The 19960-nt window shown below is 32.1% G+C and overlaps 1 protein-coding gene across 3 annotated transcripts in view; it reads left to right on the top strand.

Annotated features, from left to right (window-relative positions):
• LOC118741686 (mucin-19) overlaps positions 1-3083 on the top strand; it is a 246228-nt gene extending 243145 nt beyond the window's left edge. For all 3 annotated transcript variants that reach the window (XM_036473676.1, XM_036473669.1, XM_036473663.1), the window contains exons 14-15: positions 143-256; positions 798-3083. In XM_036473676.1, coding sequence (XP_036329569.1) covers positions 143-256; positions 798-1198 — 515 coding nt within the window. In that variant the 3' untranslated portion in view covers positions 1199-3083. The remainder of the gene's footprint in view (positions 1-142; positions 257-797) is intronic.
• The last annotated feature ends 16877 nt before the right edge of the window (positions 3084-19960 follow it).

Genomic DNA, 19960 nt, shown 5'->3' with positions numbered 1-19960 from the left:
AAAAAACGAATAATAAAACTGCAGAAATCGGCTTTTTTAGCCGAATTTTCACTAGACCTTCCTTCTGCCACAAATTCAGTAATGTACCTAAATTCAATTTTAAAACTATTTTTATATTATATTTGCTTGCATTTTTTTTCAGGTGAAAACTATAGCCGGCCACAGAGCGAGATAAAGGCTTCGACTCCGGTCGAGAAGCCACCACCACCACCACAATCGGCACCGCCACAACTAACCGAACAGGCTAAAATGGACGGTAAGCCTTAAAGTCGCTTCTTCACAACAAATTTAAAAAAATAAATTGCAAAACCAAAAAACCGCTAGAAAACTTAAGTAAAACCACAAAAAAAAACAATCTCTCTCTCTCTATATATATATTTATGATATATATCGTATCGAGTAAGAAATCCATATCAAACTCAAACTCAGACCAGCTTCTTAACGTATTCGTATTATTCGCTACTCATCATTACATTGCGCCAATAGTCAAGTAATTTATCAAGTAATTTATATACTTATATACTACATATGATAAACTGCAAATCAAATTAAATCAAATTAAGCAAAACCAAAAAAAAAAAAACTAAATTAAATCCAAGCAAAATAAAGAAAGCAAAAGCTTTTCAAAAAAAAATAAAAAATCACTGCTAAAAAAATTCAATGCAAAAATCGCACACAAATTCCAATAAAATAAAAATAAAACAAACAAAAACAAGCATTGGAATACGTTTAACACTTTCGTAACTTTCCCCCACACATATATTTACACACACTTACAACATACGCGACGGGTGCAGCCTGGAAGCATGCCGAACCGAAGAAGGGCACCACCACAAGTCCAACCGGTGCCGTTGGTGTTGGACGCTCAATTGTCGCCACGCAGCCAACTGCTGGCGCTGGTGGTCTGCCATCACCACCGCCGCCACCACCACCAACCGGCAAGCCAGTGCCCGGTTCAACACTACGCTGCCTCGATGATCCCATCTTTGATGTGGACATCGCCGCCCATTTGGGTGGTGGTGGTGGTGTTGGAGGTGTTGGTATTGGTGTCAGCGCTGGTGGCGGTGGCAACACTTCGTCGTCGTCCACGTCGACCACCACGGCGGTGACAGCACGCACCACAGCGCAAGATGTGCTAGAAAAGGCTCGTGACCGTTTCGATCGCTTCTGGGGTGGCAGCAAGGAGGAGCAGGTTTAAGTTCACGATGCCGATTAAAGCAAAAGAACAAAACAGAATATAAAACAAAGAAGTTTGGAACGTATATGATGTTATTGTTGAGGATGGTGATGATGATGATGGTGATGATGATGATGATGATGATGATGATGAGGAGAGAAGTGATAGCGAAGTCATTTATAATCCACACAGTTGATGGTTGACAGCATACGAAGTGGAGATTTTGAAGTTCAGCGAAGTTTACATTGAGATTTTTATACTCATTGATTGTAAAAGCAAGATTTTAGTCAAATTCATTGAAGAACTATTATATCTATAAGATTAAAATTAAATACTAATTATTATTAATGAGAAAGTGTAACACAAAAAATTAAAGCTTAAAGTGTATTTGGAAAAAAGTAAAAATACTAATAATAAAGCTAACACAAATAAACCATCACTAGCAGAACAAAGTCAAAGATAACGCAAATCTGCATTTTAAAGCAAAACTAAAAAAATTGACAAAACACTAATGCGAAATTCACAAAATTAAATACTTAAGCGCGAAGTTCTTGTATAAGATTCATAGCAATAAAAATGCAAAGGCATACTGCTGTCGTCATATTACAAATGTGTATTGTAACACACACACACACACACACACACAAAGGTACACTTAGTCCCATAACAGCGTAATTTACATAAATACAAACATTTTTGCTGGTAAATATTGCGCTCTTCAAATAGCTAGTAATACTCAAGAGCTTGTAAGCCAAGAAAAATTGAAGGAAGTAAAAACGAAACGTTTAACTAAATTTTCTACACAGGGTAGCCGAATTCCTATGCACAGTTTTTTGCTAATAAAAACCAAAGGACTATTTGGCCTTAATGTGTGCATCTGTGAGAATATCGAGGAGCAATCGATACCCATTTAAAAAAAAAATTACGCCAATTGAGTTTTTAAATATGTGAAGTATTGTGTATGCGAAGCCGCGAATTGTGTTAAAAAATGTTCTTGCTCTGTTATATCTAATGCAGGCCATTTGATGCATACAAGGGAAAAGCAAAAAGAAATTATAATTCTTGTTTTTATCATCAAAATCCAGGACTTACAAGGAAATTCTTGCCAAGATAGCTGCAAGTATTTTGTAAGACAATTGAAAGACAGGAGCAAGTTAGTTTGAAAGATTTTGTTTATTCTGAGATGCAAGTCTAAAAAAGCTCCCTAGCTAAATTTTATTGGTGAAAAGCTCTTTTGACAGAAGGCACTTGTACATGCATATGTATATCAAAGTACTGACGTGTAATTCGAGTGACACAAACCTCGAGCTCTCGCACACCGAATTTTCTTCTTCTTTTAATTTAATTTTTCTTTAAGTTTTAAATTATTTAATTTTAAAAAGAAGAACATATTTTTTTATTTCACTTTTGGGAACTTATTTTAATTATTTGTTTTCTTTTAATTTTTACTATAATTCTATTTCAATTTCTAGAATTTGTTTTGAAATTTGTTTGAGATTTGTGCTTGGTATCGGTATGGGTGAAATTTACGTTAACCCAGCAGAAAATTTGTAACTGCTTTTTGCGTGGTGCAGCAAAAAATCTGCATATTATGTGTATGGTGTTGCCCTTGAAGCAGTTGTCTGCTAGCGAAAGGAAAAAAAACTGCGTTCGTTTGGGGCTATTTATCGACGTCTGAATAATCGTTGACCTTGCGGACGCAAGTTTATAAGCTTGATCATGATCTAATGATCGGATCTAAACAAAATTAGTATGGGACCATCTCTGAGGTACCGCCCTTCCTCTAAAAAAGAAATATAGAAGTCGGTTGACCGGGTCCAGAATTATGCGGTAACATATATAAAAAAAACTAAAATATTCCAACAAATTGATAACCTCGTCCTTTTGTTGAAGTCGGCTAAAAAAAGACGGCCTTTGTATGCATCAAATGAGAAAACTTGTTCAAAGTATTAATTAGAACCTTACTTATCAAGTACTTACTTATTTGCGGCATATAAAATGTGTATTTAGAAAACGTGTTCAATTGTCTAAGAATTCATTAATAATAAGCTCAATATGTACGTAGTTATGTATTTATATAATTAATATATAGTTGTGTTTAAGTTTCTAAAATTTTGGTAAAATGTAATTATGTATGTATATCATTGCAAAATTTTTCTTTTACAGCTTAAGAAATATATACAAAAACAAATTAAATTTGTGCGCAAAAAAAATAAGAGAGTACTTATTAATTATTTAAAAATTGAAAGAGAAGTAAGTGATCCGGAAATATTCTTTTACATTTATGAATTTTATTTTTATTTTTTTAATTTTTTGTATATTACTTTTATGTTTTTCTATTTTAATCTTTATAAAATTTACATTAGCGTATAATTATAATTATTTATTATTTTTGAGCAAATTTTTTAGTACTTTAATCTTAAAAAACAATTATCATTCAATGTCACAGTTTTTTTTTTGATCTTCTAAAATTTTAAAAATATATTTTTTCGTGTCGATTTCGAAAAATTCTTACAACCAAATTCATAGGAGATAAAAGAGGTTTTAAGTGCTTTATCAGTCGAAAATTTGCATGAAATTGTCACTTTATAAAACTCTTTAAATCTATTCATTAAATTTTTAATGAATAAGGCCATTCGTATTCGTTTTATGCGAGTACACAAAATTTATTATATTTATTATGATAGATTTTTGTTCGAAATGTTGCTGAAATTTTTTATTCAAAATTTAAAAAAATTTTAGTTAACTTGCGTTGTATTGAGAACGATAAAAAGGAGATTTTTGTTCTAAGTTAAATAGAAATTCACTAGAAATTGTTCAACCAAAAGCCTTTCGGAGAACAGTTGGTTTTAATAAGCTTTTTTTTTTTTAATTTAATTTTCAAATATTTTAGTTAATTTTTAATCACGGTTGTAAAATTTTATAATGCTTATATCTTCATAAGGTTGTTAATTTTATGTTAATTAATTAATAAAACTTATTGTTAATACATACATACATATAATTATGTTTATTGAATTTAAATGTTTTTTTCATGAAAACAGAAATTTTAATACTTGAGTAAAAATTATTTTCAATGAGCTTCATCAATACATTTAAATATAAATTCTCTCTAATATATGGACACATAAAGATTAAAGCGCCTCGAATCTACAAACATCATCATCACTTCATACTACAAAAAAAAAAAAAACATCAGACAAAAAGACCCGTCCAAAAAAGCAGAAAAATAAGCTTAATAGTATAACGAAACAAAAAAATTAACAAAGAAAAATAAAAGAATATAGCAAATCTTAATACACTTAAAAAACAGGCGAGATATACACAAAATACTTGAACATGAAAGCAGCTCAAAATTTCAGGTAAATTGTTGAAAAGAAAAAGGTTCTGTCACTTTTACATTTTCGTGGACCATTATTAAGAAACAATTTTCTCACTTTTGACGTATTACATACATATACATACATACTCGTACGTACATACAAACACAATGTTAGCTATGTTGGCTTATAAGAAACGTGTGGGGTAATTTTGTAGCATTTAGAATGTGGATTTAAAGTGGTGAAAGAAAAGAAAATGAACTTAAAAAAAAAAAAAATAAAATAACAATTAAAAACTGCGCAGGGCCTTAATTTCAGTGAAAAGGTAAATCACATTCGGCGGTTAACTACTTATGCAAGTATACTCTTCACTGTGCAAACGGCTCCTAGTGTTTTGGTTTATAAGTGGAGGCGTTTCAAGAAAACTGAAATAAGTGCACACAAAAAACAAATTATTTTTGCCTAAGAGTAATTCTTGATATTGCTTTTTATATGCGGAGAATAGTTGAAATTGAAAGGAAGATAAGCAAAATTTTCTTTTGAACATGAGAAATATATTTCAAATAATTTTTTTTAAAAAAGCTTTAATAAAAAATAAATTCTTTAACTACTTTTGAGGGACCGACAACGGGTTTCGGTTTTAGTTTAGTTCTGCACGAGAACAAAATGTAATATCTGGAACGTTCCCGTAAAAGAACTAAATGGAACAAAAGTATTGAAAGCAGTTTCAATGGGAACAAGATTAGAACAAAATGCGAACAAAACTGTCGTGAACGTTCTCAAGAAGAACAGAAGAAGAACGAAATTTCAGAACGTTTCCATTGAGAAAAAAATGAGAATGAAAGTGTCGAGGACGTTTTCAAGGAGGATAAAATAAAAACAAAAGCCTGGGGAACGTTCTGCTTGAGAAAAACACGGGAGCAGATGTTTTGAGAACGTAATGTTACGTAGGAGAGGGGAATCTGGGTGTTGTCATGAAAAATCGTTTCAGTGAAAAACACGATTGTTAATTTCAAGCCAGAGAAAAACTAGATTATTTTATCTTCTAGATCGTCTATCATTATGGTGAACTGCCCATTGATGGTACAGTTTTCAATTTTCTGTGCAAAAAAAAAGGAGTTCGTGACTTTAGTCTCTCTTTGACTTAATTGCCATAATTCTCTTCAGTTCTTTTTTAATTAACTTTAATTTTCAAAAGGCTATAAGAAAAATTTTGAGTAGATTTGCTACCGTTTCGTTCTATTTCCGAAAGTTTCTGAGACATTAGTTCCCAAATTCTTCGAGAGAGAGTTCCTTAGACTTTTGTTAACGATTAGTTTTTTTTTTCAGAACGTTCCGGGGACGTTTGTTCCCATTTTGTTCTCTTAGCGATGTTTCCGAAAGAACTGTTCGCATTTTATTCTCGTTGGCAACGTTATACAGGGTTTTCTTTTTGCATATACATATATATTTCCCGTTCAAATACTCCCCAAGGTTTCTTTCTCATTTCGGTTTCGCTTTTTAAGCGCTTTTGGGGGAAAAATATACGAAAACGACATTTAGTTTCGATAATTCCTTTTGTTCTCGGTTTCTGCTTTTTTTATCGTTTTGCATTTTCTTGCAATTATTTGGATTCGTGATGCAAAAAATCACGTCAATCTTAGAGTTTCTAAATTAGTGTAAAATAACATCAATTAAGTATTTAATTTTCTGGCGTGCATTTATAGCACCCTCGACTCCTAGGAGAGCGCTTTTTTGAAATGTTCATCTGTTTAAATATCGGCTTGGAGTGCAAATTCGCATTCTTGGGGCCCTTTTTGCAAGTAGCTTTTAAATTTTAGCTGTCTTTCAAGCACATTTTGAGAACAGTTTTGTGTTTAACTAAAGGGCAGATGAATTTTAAAAGCTACCTGAGAAAATGGCTTTTAATGACATAAAGCTTTCTTAACAACAATCTGATATTGCCGAATGCTTTTTTACTATCAAGTAACCTTTGCGTAATGCCTAAATATAAAGTATTTAATTGTTAGATTTGCGATAAAAATAATACAATAGCTTGTTAATAAAAACCACATATAAGTAAATAATTTTTTAACACTGTTAATATATTTTGGGGTGTGACTTAGTGTTGGAAACTTGGAATAAAAATTCGCTGTTTCTTGACAAACTGCATAGACTCCTTATGATTTCCAGATATTTTTGTTTTAGGTTAGGTTGGGTGCAGGTCAATTGTGATACAATTTTGAAACACCGAGAGCGCATTGACTATATTTCATGGAACCATTATGAAGAGTAAGGTTGCTTTCATTCCTACACCGGATAGTTTCGTGATGGCGCTAAAGAATTGCTTACCTAAAACGCCTGCTCTGCTCTTAGTTAAAGCTAGGCAACTGCAGAAGGAGTGTTTGACTGTTTCTTCCTCTTTCTCATGTCTGCAACTTCTACAAAATTTATGGGAGAATATTTACTCCTAAACTCGGAAGAGTGTCTTCCAAGTAGCCTATGACCGCCATAGTAGACAAGCTGTTCTACAAATTCGACTGGTCATGCTTTTTTGAAATGGGTAACCGGTACTAAAAATGCGGATTTTTCAAAATAAGTAACAGGTACCAAAAACGACTTCGTTTTTGAAATGAAGATAATAAAAAAATTTACAGATTATTCCTCGTTTCTCAAAATTAGTACCCGGTACTAAAACCCCGCGTCTTTCAAAATTGATAACCGGTGCAAAAAATGAGTTCATTTTAGAAATCACCGCAAAGTAATGCCTGTAGGAGTAAAGCTTCAGCAAATTACAGCCACTTGTACGTTTCTACATTTGTTCATGTGTGCGCCAGTGTTATGCCGAATTTCCACTAGGCATTGAATTACACAAATTTTAATGACAAAGCAGGGCATTAAAAAACCTTGGCCTGTACGGTAAGAAAAATTGTTATTAAATTTGTTCATTTCAATGTCTAGGGGAAATTCGGAATGACTAGCTTCTAGTTAATTAAAAATATTTCCTGTTAAATTGGGAGATAGAACATTTCCTTATTTTGATTAAAGTATTTTTTTTTTAAATATATACTACGTGGAATTTTTCCCAGGTACACCTACAAAAAGAGCCAGATTGACTCTACTAATAATACGTGCACATGCATGTAGGTACATCAGTTGGTAGTATTGATTTCTTCCCAATAAAACTCCAAGCAACTTTGTCACACCCCACATTGTCGTTACAAGTTGGCTTAAGAAATACGTAAATGATAAAGTTAGAAATCATAAACATAACAAAAATTTTCTATTGAGCTTAAGTGAAAGTTATGATTTATTTTTGGTAAAAAAATGAAAATTAACTTACAAATGATAACTGTTTAATGTTTATTAGACTACTAAACGCATTATAAAACTCATATAATTATTAAAATTACTGCATGCCTAAATCCCAAATATACAAAAAATGTATTACAATAATGAAAATTGCAAAAGATTAGCAATTGGAAACCGTAAGTAGCCCTAAAGTGACTTTAGGAGCTGGCGTTGAGAGAAGGCGGAGCAGTAAAAAAAAAAAACTGGATAAGCCAAAGTATGCGAAGTTGCATAAATAATTTGAGCTTCACTTGCCTATATGTATTAATGGTTAAATATGCAAATCCTACTATAAGTGTTGTTAATGTGAAGGATTTATATTTTTGCTTTTTTGCAATGAAATAAACTTATTTATATTGCTTAGCATAAAATATACTGGCAGTGTTAGCCTAAATAATCGTTATAGACCTATTTTTTTTTACAAAATGAACAACAACCAGATAAGTTTAGATATTTGTTTGCGTTATTAGCCTACAGTGTCTTTTTAATATTCAGATTATAAAATTTTTTCAACATACTCATAACATAGCTAATACACACTAGATGTGAATGCATTAAGTAGGAATAATAAAATGTCATGTGTAGCGAAAAGGGTTTAGACATAAATATTTATACACAAAAAAAAAAACGAACACAACAGGATAACATATATAACAACGTAAAGAATAAACGCAATGGAAAATAGGTAAAATAACTTGCATAAAAAATTTCGCAAGATAAACAAACAGAAAAAGCATAACAAATACTGAAATGAAATACAATATTTCACAATCTAGTTAGTGGCACCAAATTAAATTTTTTCACTGGAAAGGCATAGAACTAATAGCATAAAATTTAAACAGCAGCCTACGGAACCAAAAACTAAAAAAAACTCAAATTTCTAATAAATAGCTGGTAAATATAAAAATGTGTATGAAAATATATTCCATAGATGTTAAGCAAACTGGTTGAAAAGAAAAAAAAAAGAAAAAATACAAAAAATGAAATAATAAAGGAAAAATTTAACTAAGAAGCAGTTAAATGATAATAAAGTTAATTAAAAAATAAATAAAAAATTAGGGGTTTTAATATAAAAGAAAACATTAAAATCCAGATAAAAAAAATTTTTCCAAGCATACGCAAGAATGAGGTAATGCGATATATTATTTTTATACAATACACGCAATCCTTTATTAATTTGGCCTATTCATTTTACGATTATTAAACCTTGAATTAACAAAATTTGTTTTAATCATTAAAAAATTCCCTCAAATCCTTCAGTTTCTCGGTGAAATAAGGAGGGCCTGCAGCTCTCTAGAAAACGAATATGCCTGGTTATCAATTCTAAAAGGACAACTCAGGGTAAGATAGTTGAACGGCTTTTTTAAAACGATTGAAAGACAGTGGGAAAGATAGTTTTTTATAAAAGAAGCTCGCTCCCTCCCTTGCCAACTCCAGGCACTGACGTACTTCTCCAGAGTTCCGAGGACAGCGGAATTTTTCTCATTTTTTAATTTTTAGATTTTGTTGTTGTACAAAGAAAATTTGTTTTTTTTTGTAATTTTTAGAAATTTTTTTTTCTTTTTTGTTAGTTTTTTTAACTAAATTTTACTCTACTTTTGGTTTTATAGTTTTACAAAGAAAACAATATTCGCATCTGTGTACGTGTATTTTATTTTTATTTTTAGAAACTTACTTTATTTTTACTTTTATAAAATTACTTTGTTTTTTATTTGTTTTTGTTTTTTGATTTTATTGTTTAAAATTTAATATTTAGAAACGTATTTTTCTTTTTTTTATTAAAATTTTGTTTCTTCTCTTAATTTAATTTAATTTTACATTTTAGATTTTATTGTTTACAAAGAAAAAAATGTACAAATCGATATAATTAATTTTTTATTTTTAGTGCCTAACTTATTTTACTTTCGTATTTTTCTTTTTATTTAATTTTCAGAGACTTTATTTCGTTGATGGTGGTTAGAGAATTACAAACGTTTCTCTCACTTCAAAATTAGGCTGATATGGGTGCCGGGACACAGCGATATTTCATGAAATAAACTTCAATGATAAGGTAAGGCGTACTGGGTCGCAGTGGTATTGTAGAAAGTGAATTTCATTGAAAATTAAGGTAAGGGCAGAAAAGACTAGATCTTGGTTATTTCATTAGATTGTGTTCAGGGATGCTCTTCAAAAGTCGTTCTTTGATTTAATTTACTGAATGCCGCATAAAAACTTCGACTCATCAATTTATAAATCCTTCTGTCAGGTAATCAGCCGACGGCGGTCGAACAAAGACTGGTGAGTTGCCAGTAGTTTTGAGTAGGCCGGATCGGAACTCTTCCTGCAAGACTTAACGTAGCATCTGATGCTTATTCGCAAAATTCTTTATAGGATGATGAGCACAAATTTTTTAAGCATTTTCTTCAAAAGCTTTACTGCTTCTAAAAGACTATGTTATGAACAACTAGGCTCGTACTTTTTAATTATCTTAAGTTGAAGTAGAGGCCCAAGTCAGCCCAATTCTGTTGCGTTGCAGTTTTAATATTAAAGCCTTCTTATAACAGTCACTAGGTTTTTGTATAAAAATAAACTAATCTTATGTGATTAACAATTAATAGATTTTGTAAAAGGAAAGAAAAAATATTATTACAAAAATATAACTAATATAAAAAAAGTAACATACAAATTTTTTTTTTTATTTAAAAAATTTAAATAATAATAAAAGGCAAATAAAACACAAGAGCTGGGCTGTAAAATTTAATTATGAGTTATGTGAACTCTTCAGGGTGACATGAAAAAAATTTAAGTTTTTTGAAAAATGGAAAAGTACTCATGTTTGGAAATATTTTCGCTTAACCGGAGAATTTGAAAAGGCTCTTCGTTAAATATGAAGATACGATCTTTTTATAAGAATAAAAATGTGCATAAAAATCCAAGAATTTGTTTTGCTGAAATTATGATTTTAAAAGAAAAAAGTTGAAAGCACCAAAAATTGTTTAAAGAAGCTACGAGTACAACAAAATCGCCGTTGTATCTTTGAGCATAATTCCTTTAAAAAAAAATATTATGAAACCCCATTATGATGACTATTTAACTGATGCTGAAGTATTGAATATTATGAAAGGAAAAACTGAGAGGAGGTAGGAAGAAAGTCGTTAGGACGAGTTGAAAAGGAGCAGCACAAAAGAATGGATTGATTTTAAAGAAATGCTTGTGCAGTTAAATCTGCGCTAATTGAATACTAATCAAAAAGTTGTAAACGAAATGGTGAAAATGAATGTCAAACCAAAGGTCATTAAAAAACACACAAACACATACACTTAAAATATCGCGCAGCTAGTACTCACACATAATTCTCTCTAATTATAATCATTGAAAAGCTAAGTGGCACAGAAAATTTACTATTTTCGGCTATGAAAAAAACAAAAACAAAACAACATTCACACTTATCATACTCAATCTCATAACTGTCTATATACTCTTATCGTATGTAGAAGTATTTCTGTAGGCTACAAACAAATAAATGCTTACAAAGACACACATATACATATACTTACATGCCAGCTCATGCATACATATGTATGTACATTTAAAAAAGTATACAAAAGAAAAGCAAAACACTAAATGAATCAACTTTGCAATAACAACATACATACATAGTCTAAGCCTAAGCAAACTCACAATAGGCTAGTGTAGAGCAGTAATTACTGAAAAAAAAAAAATGAAAGTGAAATTGAAAATGAAAACATAACTCAGAATTTAAACTCCAAGTCGCACACTAACTGCAGAAAAAATTAACTAAAATCTTTTACAAAAATCGTAAAATCATTGACAAATATCTAAAACTAAAATAGGATAATGAAAAAATGAGCTTCGCTCCAAACGATTCTCTTTAAAACTAAATTGTAACAATGAATGAATGAATTTCACAAATCTTCAAGAGAATAAAAATACAAAAAAATGCAAAACGAAAAGAACTAAATAAATAAAACCTATAAAGTATATATAGTTTATGTATGTATAAAACAAATGCTAAAAAGCAACAATATAACTGCAAAACTTGACGTAATAAAAATTGATGAATAATAAAATTCATGAAAACCGCAAATAAACGTTTGAAAAATATACTAAAAAAAATGAATTTAATTTCAGTATCTGTCGAAAAATGTTATGAAGGTAAGTAAAATTTCTATATTGTCATGATGTATGCACATTAGGATGATCCCTAAAATCAAATGAACTATTTTTTTCAGTCTCACCTGCTCAATCGGTAATACCACGGTCACATATATCACATATGGATTTTGGTCCCGATTGGAGACGGTTAAGGCGTATGGCACAGGGGAAAAATTCAGATTACTCTATAGAGACTCAAAAAATTAACATACATTTTTTTTTTTTTAAATCTAATACTCAAAATCAATACTACCGTAGTCGACGATATCACATATAAATTTTGGTCCCGAGTCGGTAAAAACGTCTTCACAGGATAGTCTGAACTTTGCCCACTGTGTGAACCACCTTAACCGTCTCCAATGGGGACCAAAACTTTTATGTGATATTTTCCTTTCTATATTTAAGGACCACCCTAATGTAGATGTACTGCATCTTGATTTTACGAATTCCGAAGAATTTAAGAAAGCTCGGAACATCAACAACTGGGCAGTCATTATAGTTTTTAGTAGTCTTGAAACCTTCCTTAAGTCGCTTAACTCTGCGACAAAGTTTTGGGGCATTTTTCCTGTCAGCCAGCATTTCAAGCGCCTCGCATTCACGTATTTCGGCCTCTCTCAACGTCTCCTTTCCCTTTTCAGTTCCCTCTAACGATCCCACATGGCTCACGTTGCTCCGATCGCGGCGTGGCCCTGTAGGCGGCATCTTTTTTCTATGCAGCTTCTTGACACTCCTCATCGTACTGGTTTGTTTAAGAGTGCTCTCAGAGAGCAGGTGTGAAATGCGAGTGGTGAATAAATTCGCCCTCTATTGTGATTGCTGCATTTCGAAGATAAGCTCTGCTTGCATTGTTAAGGGCACATTTTTCGCTGCACAGAGGCGGTTGGAGTCGATATTTGGCACTAGGAGTGTACGTACCCACGTTTATATGCTTGAATCTAGTACTACATAATACCATGTTTTGTTCCCCGGCAAAGTCGAATAGGCTCAGTCCGTTATCAGACGTTTTGTCGTGGAGGCTGAATTTTTCAATAGTGGCGCCAACCTTGGTATTGAAGTCGCTAAGCAAGATTTTGATATCGTGTCGGGGGAAGCGCTCACATGTACGCTAAAAGCATTCAGAGAAGAGATTATTGGACGCCTGGTCCTTCTGCTCCGTCGGAGCATAGGCGCAGATGATGCACCTTGTGGGTAGATGTTCGTCCACCGGGGGAAGGCCAGTACTCGGCGACGGAGTCTGTCTTTCACCACAAATTCAACACCAGTTATGCGATCCGTTACGTGGATTACCCTTTTTTATAATACAATAATAGATTAGCGCTTTCGCACATGTTAGCTTTTTGCCGAGCTTCTTCGATTTGTGGCGCGGTTTAGTGGCACAAAGGAGAGGAACTTGGTGCTTTACGCTGACTTCGAACGGCGTTGTGTTTATATGAGAAGCTGCTTTTCATGCCAGAAATACACTGGGAAGTTTGCCATTGCCTGCCGAGGGGCGACCGTTGTTAAGAAAAAACTTTTTTATTTTGAGGTTGGTTGGAAACTGGTCTTGAACCCAGACCCTGCGGACTGGAAGCGCGCACTGCATACCACACCACAGCGGCTGCCGTGCTGTTCAATAAATCTTCTATATAAATATAAAAACGCCACAAGAAAATTTTGCAATCCGTTTTTGAAGGCATCGTTCGCTCGAATACAATGAAACATACACCGATTTAAAGGATATAACTTCCCCTAATCCAGAAATGTTAATACCGATACGAAGGGGGCGTGGCATCTGCCATATAGACTAAAATGTAAAAACCACTATATCTCTAGAACCAATTATTCTGGGGAACCGAAACTTAGCACAGATGCCTAGATTGTAAAAACCCTACTTACAGTGAATAATGATATGCACTGGGAAAGTGGGCGTGGTACCGCCCATACCAACTGAAATTCTTATATCGCTTATCTCTGGAACCACTTATTATAAGGTAATGGAATTTTATACACATATAAAATCGCAAGAATCTTTAAATTTGGAACCATTTTCTCCCAGATCTTAAAATCGCATTGTATGATTGTTGTTTTGTGCAAAAGTTTTTAGATGGATGAGTGCGTTTGTCTTCCTTCAGGTGGCGCATGGATTGAGAGCTATCCTAAAAATCATATTTGTGATCAGATTTGTTTCAGCACAATACTTGTAGTATGTAGTTGACAGGGCGTATGAGCGTCCTTGCTTTGTTGGCGGATCTGAACTGATTTTTAATAAATACATATGTACATACATAAGTATGTAGCGTTGATGAAATGCAGAACGGTTCCAAATGACACCTTTCACTTTTTACAAAAGAGAAGCAAAAGTCCTAACCTAAAACACTTACATTTCTATGCGTCGGGATTTTTATATAGTGCCATACAATCATTGGGTTTCATATAAGTTTTGGTTCTAAAAATTGTGTCCATTGTATTCAGTTAGGGCCTATTTACAATTTATCAACAAATCAACGATATATACTTACATTTCGATTATTCCACAGTGCAGAAATTATTTATTTAATTGAAAATTGTTTTGTTAGTTGAGGAAAAAACTTTATTTAAGATCAATATATGTTGTTCAATAACATATTCCGGTACATATTTGTTGGAGTTGGTCTATTTGTCTATGTATTATATTTACGTTACAATTGGATTGCATTGCTTCACTCTCAATTTGTTTTAGGATCAGTATTGCGGTTTTGTTGGGGGCACAGTTTGGAATAAGACAATTTTTGGTACATCGGTATACATAATCATTCGTATTGTTTTTATTTGTGTGCTTTAGAGCAGGTGGTGTAAAAGTGTGTATGTCTGTATGTTATATAAGGATAGCTAGTTATTGCTACAGATATAAGGGTAGTGGCTTGCTTACTGAATTTCTCGATATTAATTTTAAGGAGAGGAAAAAAGTGTTGGTGTAACTTATGCATATGCATATAAAACTAAAAAAGGTAAGATACTAAATTTTTATTTTTGGATAAAATACATTGGCTTATTCTACGCAAGTATGCAAATATTACATTATTGCATTCACATGTACACGCATACTTATGTATATGGTCAAGTGTGTTTATCAGAAAGATCAATTTCCCAGGTTGTTTATTTATGTAACTTATAAATTAGCTTAAATTAGGAGATAATTCGCATTTGAATTTTATGCGATTAAACATGCATATGAGGATTTATGTATGTATTTATATGTAGGTATATGTACGTGTTACATGTGAATGTAAATTTATTTCGAAATTTTCACTTATCTTCTCTGCGCTATTACCAATAAAACTATGCTAATTAATATTAACCAGACTGTATCAATTCATGGAACACGCACATAAAGACATACACACACACATATGTATGTATGTATGTATGTATGTATGTATCTATGCAGTACCGCTCGTATCTAAGTCTACTACTGTGTACTGCAGTTGACATTTCGAATACATTATTTTTACAATATTTAAATATGTAGTAAGCGTATAGCGTTTTCTTTTCATTTCTCATTGCTCCTCCAGCATATTGCGAGTAAGAGTGTGAATATAGTCTTTTGTGTTTTCGAGTTTCGAGTTTTTTTTGTTTTAAATAAATGAAACAAATTATGAATAAGTAAAAGAGTTTTGTACGTATTGTTGATATTTAAACTACATATTTATGCTACTTTAGGAATAGTGGTTGAATTTAAAACTTTGAAGTTTCTTTGTAAAAAGCGAGGCGGACATTTTAGAAATACCGAAATTTTTTCCACTTGGGTCTTGGATATGTAATAAATATCTTGTCTCCTGGTATGGGTAAAATTGTCTCGTGGATATAGTTTGGAACTTTTGCGGAACCATTTCTAGGTCGGTATATTTTCCTAGGACTATTTCGCGTTTTTTTTCTAGGACTAGTTTGGGTCATTTCACGACTAATTCAGGACTTTTCCGGGCTAGTTCAGGACTTTTGCGGTATCATTTCGAGAGTAGTTTGAGACATTCTCGGTTATAGTTCGGAGCTAATTCGGAACTTGTTTGTGACTAGTTTGGTGCATTCCGGCACCAGTTCAGGACTTTTTCGACAACATTTCGAGACTAGGTAGGTCGGATTCAGTTCGGTTATTTTTTGGTATCACTTTGGGCCTAGTTCGGCACACGTTCGGCGCTAGTTAGGGAGTAGTTTAGGAACTTTTCGGAACCATCTCGGGTTCATTTCGTTACCAATAGCGAACTTTAGTAGTTGGGTTGCCAGTGGCTGAAATGGTATTACAGATGGCAACTGGCAACTGAGTTGCTTTATTGGAAACTGTATTTTTGTGGTTGCCGCGGAAATTTTAATTGAGATAAAATATTTTTTCTTGAGATTTCAAAATATTTTTGTTTGTTATCGGATTTGTGTGCAATAATGTGTGTATAAATGGAACAAACACTTGTTTGCCATGCCCTTGGAAATGGAATATGTTTTTGGTACTAAGAAACAAATTTTATTTACTTCATACGAAATTGATCCCTGACAAAGCTTGAAGTCGAGTACAATGAAGTTAGTTTTATCTTCAGGCTGAGTAAATGTACTACGGAGTGGGGTGTTCTATCACAACGCGGAGATGGAGGAGATTTAAAGCTTTTCTGAAAGCCAAATATCGAAAAACATTAGAGCATGGTTTCAATCATAAAACTGCTTGGCTAATGAATTTTTGTTGGCTAATTAAGGTACCTTTGAGGTTATGATAGTGAAACTATATGCATAGAAGCTGCCGTGGCAAGACGTGGACTACTTCTGGACGTATAGAAGTAAAACAATTTGTATAAGACAAAATTATTTTATAGAAACAATTATTAAACTAGCAAAATGTAGATATATGTAAAATGAAATTCATAAAATGCGGTAGCATTCGCATCTAAAAATTTAGGATAATGTAGTTCATCTTTCAAAATTTAATAGATCACCGCTAAGAACTAAATTTTAGAGTCTGATTCCTGATTGAAATGTGTTAAATACACTTAAATTTGCTACTTATTTATACATGCATATGTACATATGTATGTAATAGGGTGGCACTTAAAACATACAACATACATAGTTTTTTTTTAACACCCCTTTATTTTGTTCTACTTACAAAATAAAGTCGTCCACGAAAATTTTAAAATCTGAAACAAAAACAAAAAAAAAAATCGCCAAAGTTTTATAAATTTTCTTTGTTTGGTGCATATAAATGTTTTATCTAATTTATAGCTGGTCAAAATGCAAATTTTGTCGAATTTTTCAAATTTTCTTGTAATTGTAAAATTGTTTAACCTTTAGAAATTTTCGCTGATCACAAAAATTGCATAATTTTTTTTATTCATATAAAAAAAGAAATTCGCTGATTCACAGCTGCCCAAAGAAAAAATTTTGTAGAATGTTTGATTTTTTTTTTATTTTAGATTTTTAAGTTTTTGTTTTAATTTTGAAATTTTCGCAGATGCCTCGTTTGCACGGAGTGTAGATTGAGAGCGTCACCACGATGTTGATATTTTTAAGCACCACCCTAATATGTAGGTATTATTTTTACTTTAGATTTTTCATCGCACTTATTAGAAAAAAATTGAATAATCCTTAATGATGTCGCAAATACTCGTATGTGGTTTGCCGAGCTACCGAAAGCGGCCTGCGCTTTCTATGCCTGACAGAAATTCAAATATTCTTACATAAATTTTTTTTTTAATTTTTGTAAAAGTATAAATTACAATTTTAATAAATAGTAGGTATACATATTCACTAAGGGTTTTGAGATGTCAGCACTTTCTTTAACACAGGTTGAGTGCATTTTTTAATTTTTAAAATTTTAGGGCAACAATATTTATGTGCGCGGTTTTAACTTTAACTACAATTTAATGAATAAAAAGGAACACATTTATAAAATTTTGTTTTATTTTTATAAATTTTAGGGATGCATTTTATTTTAATTCATTTATTCATGTTTTTTAATTAAGTTTGTTTGAATCATTAAATTAATAATTTTTATTTGAATCTCGTTTTAGCATGTTTTATATGTATAAGTTTTCGAATTATTTAGTTACATTTCAAAGTAGAATCAATACAACTAATTTTCTGTTAATTTAACATAATTTTTTTATTTGTTACATTTAATGCTAATTTTTATTTACGTTTCACTGTTTTACTCTGGAAAAGTTAAATATCTAAAAAATTTTCAATAAAATTTTTCACGTCCTTGGTTTAAGCGTAAATCGTTTTTGAGTATCCACGTTGTTTTGAATTTTTGTCTTAAACGCCTCATAATTTTAGGTATGTACTGACGTACGTACTTATATGTAGTACTTTTATTACTTTATTAAGTGCAAGAATTTAAATAAATGCTTTTGAAAAAGCATATTTTGCTTTCGTTTATTTTATATGCTTTTATTATTATTTTCTTTTTGTAAAATGTTCAAGCAACCAAAACCTAAATTAGCTTACATACTTGAAGTAACCAAAATGTAAAAATTTTAACAAAAGCTTCCGCTTCGAAGAAAACGTAAAAAAAAAAACAAAACATAAATTAAAATCAATGCAAATATGTCGAACATCTTGAGTACATCTGGGCTCATTATTTTTGCTAAGCGAAAAATAAGACATACTCAAGAGGTTTGCTTTCCTTAATAGTAGTTAAGCTAAATTTGCATTTACTTGTTTCAATTTCATTTTATTAATGTAATTATTAGTTAATTTTTATATTAAAATTTTAATTTATTTATAGTTACTTTGAAGGCATTTTCAAAATCTTCCCCAATAGGAGACGTACGAGGAAAAATTTCAAAAATGTGTTATGTATAATTTTGGTTAAGTTTTCTATAAGTACTACTTTAAGCAATACATTAATTTACGTATTCATTACTTATATATAACATGTAAGTAAGTGCTTAAATATGCAGCTACATACAAGTCGATTTTCGTTTCTTGCAGATAAATTTGATACATATTTTTTTTTTATAATGCCAACTATTTCTTACGTACAAACTTATTTGGGACCTTAAAATTAAATAAACAATATAGACAGTTCATAATAAATTATGATGGATAACTTTTAAAATGCACGCAATCAGAGCAAGTTGGTTGGAGCAAATGCGCTCGATTTAGTCGCCGTTACACAATTTGCTATAAAAAAAGAATTAAATGAAAATAAATAAAACTTTTGCTAAATGTTTGGCCGAGCTTCTCCTCCAATTGATGGTGTGCGGCTCGATGTTGTTACACAGTAGGATGAACTTACAATTTTACGCCGCTTTTGAATGCCAAATGGATTTTAAAGTAGACTCTTTCAAGGCAGAAATAATCTCGGATGCCTGCCATTGCCTGCCTAGGGACGATCGTTGTTTTTAATTTGTTTTTAATTTTAGAAATTGCTCGAACCAGGGATCGAACTCAGACTCTACTGAATGATAGTACGCACCTCTAACCATTCAACTACAGCCAATAAATAATTTGCTAAAGTTTTACGAAATTAAAGTTACCCATGGGCGTAGGGTGGTTAGTCCCGACGGTACGTGAGACTTATCATCATTGAAACGTAGCCAGAAAAGAAGAGTCGGGGTGGTTATGCTACTCGCAGACAATGTGAAAATGATTTGCGTTTGGAACACAGGACCTCCAAAGCATTGGCAGCATTTTGGCAATGCCAACAGGTGTTTGGCAAAACGTGGGATCTGCTAAACTTCAAAGCATAATCACCGTGTATTGCATGGGAGCTTCCTATATAACAACTGGCCCTGTTCTTGACGCACCGATGCTCTTGCGGTTTCTTTGTGACCTCATATTTGGGGAGGACTCAAAGACCACCTGAGGACTAAAAAGAAACGGATGTTATGCAGAATTCATAAACACCTACATTCCACGGTGTATTGACTGCAGGTTATTAGAAAAGTAGTGAAATTATTTTCATGTTTGTCAGAAGCCTCAGTTTGGAGTTTTTATTGCTACTTGGCAACACTGTATTTTCAGATTTATTTTATCA

The sequence above is a fragment of the Rhagoletis pomonella genome, unplaced genomic scaffold (assembly GCF_013731165.1).
Source record: "Rhagoletis pomonella isolate Grant_MI unplaced genomic scaffold, Rhpom_1.0 Rhpom_scaffold_00001, whole genome shotgun sequence".
NCBI classification, from domain to species: domain Eukaryota; kingdom Metazoa; phylum Arthropoda; class Insecta; order Diptera; family Tephritidae; genus Rhagoletis; species Rhagoletis pomonella.
This window is presented reverse-complemented; position numbering and strand designations above follow the sequence as displayed.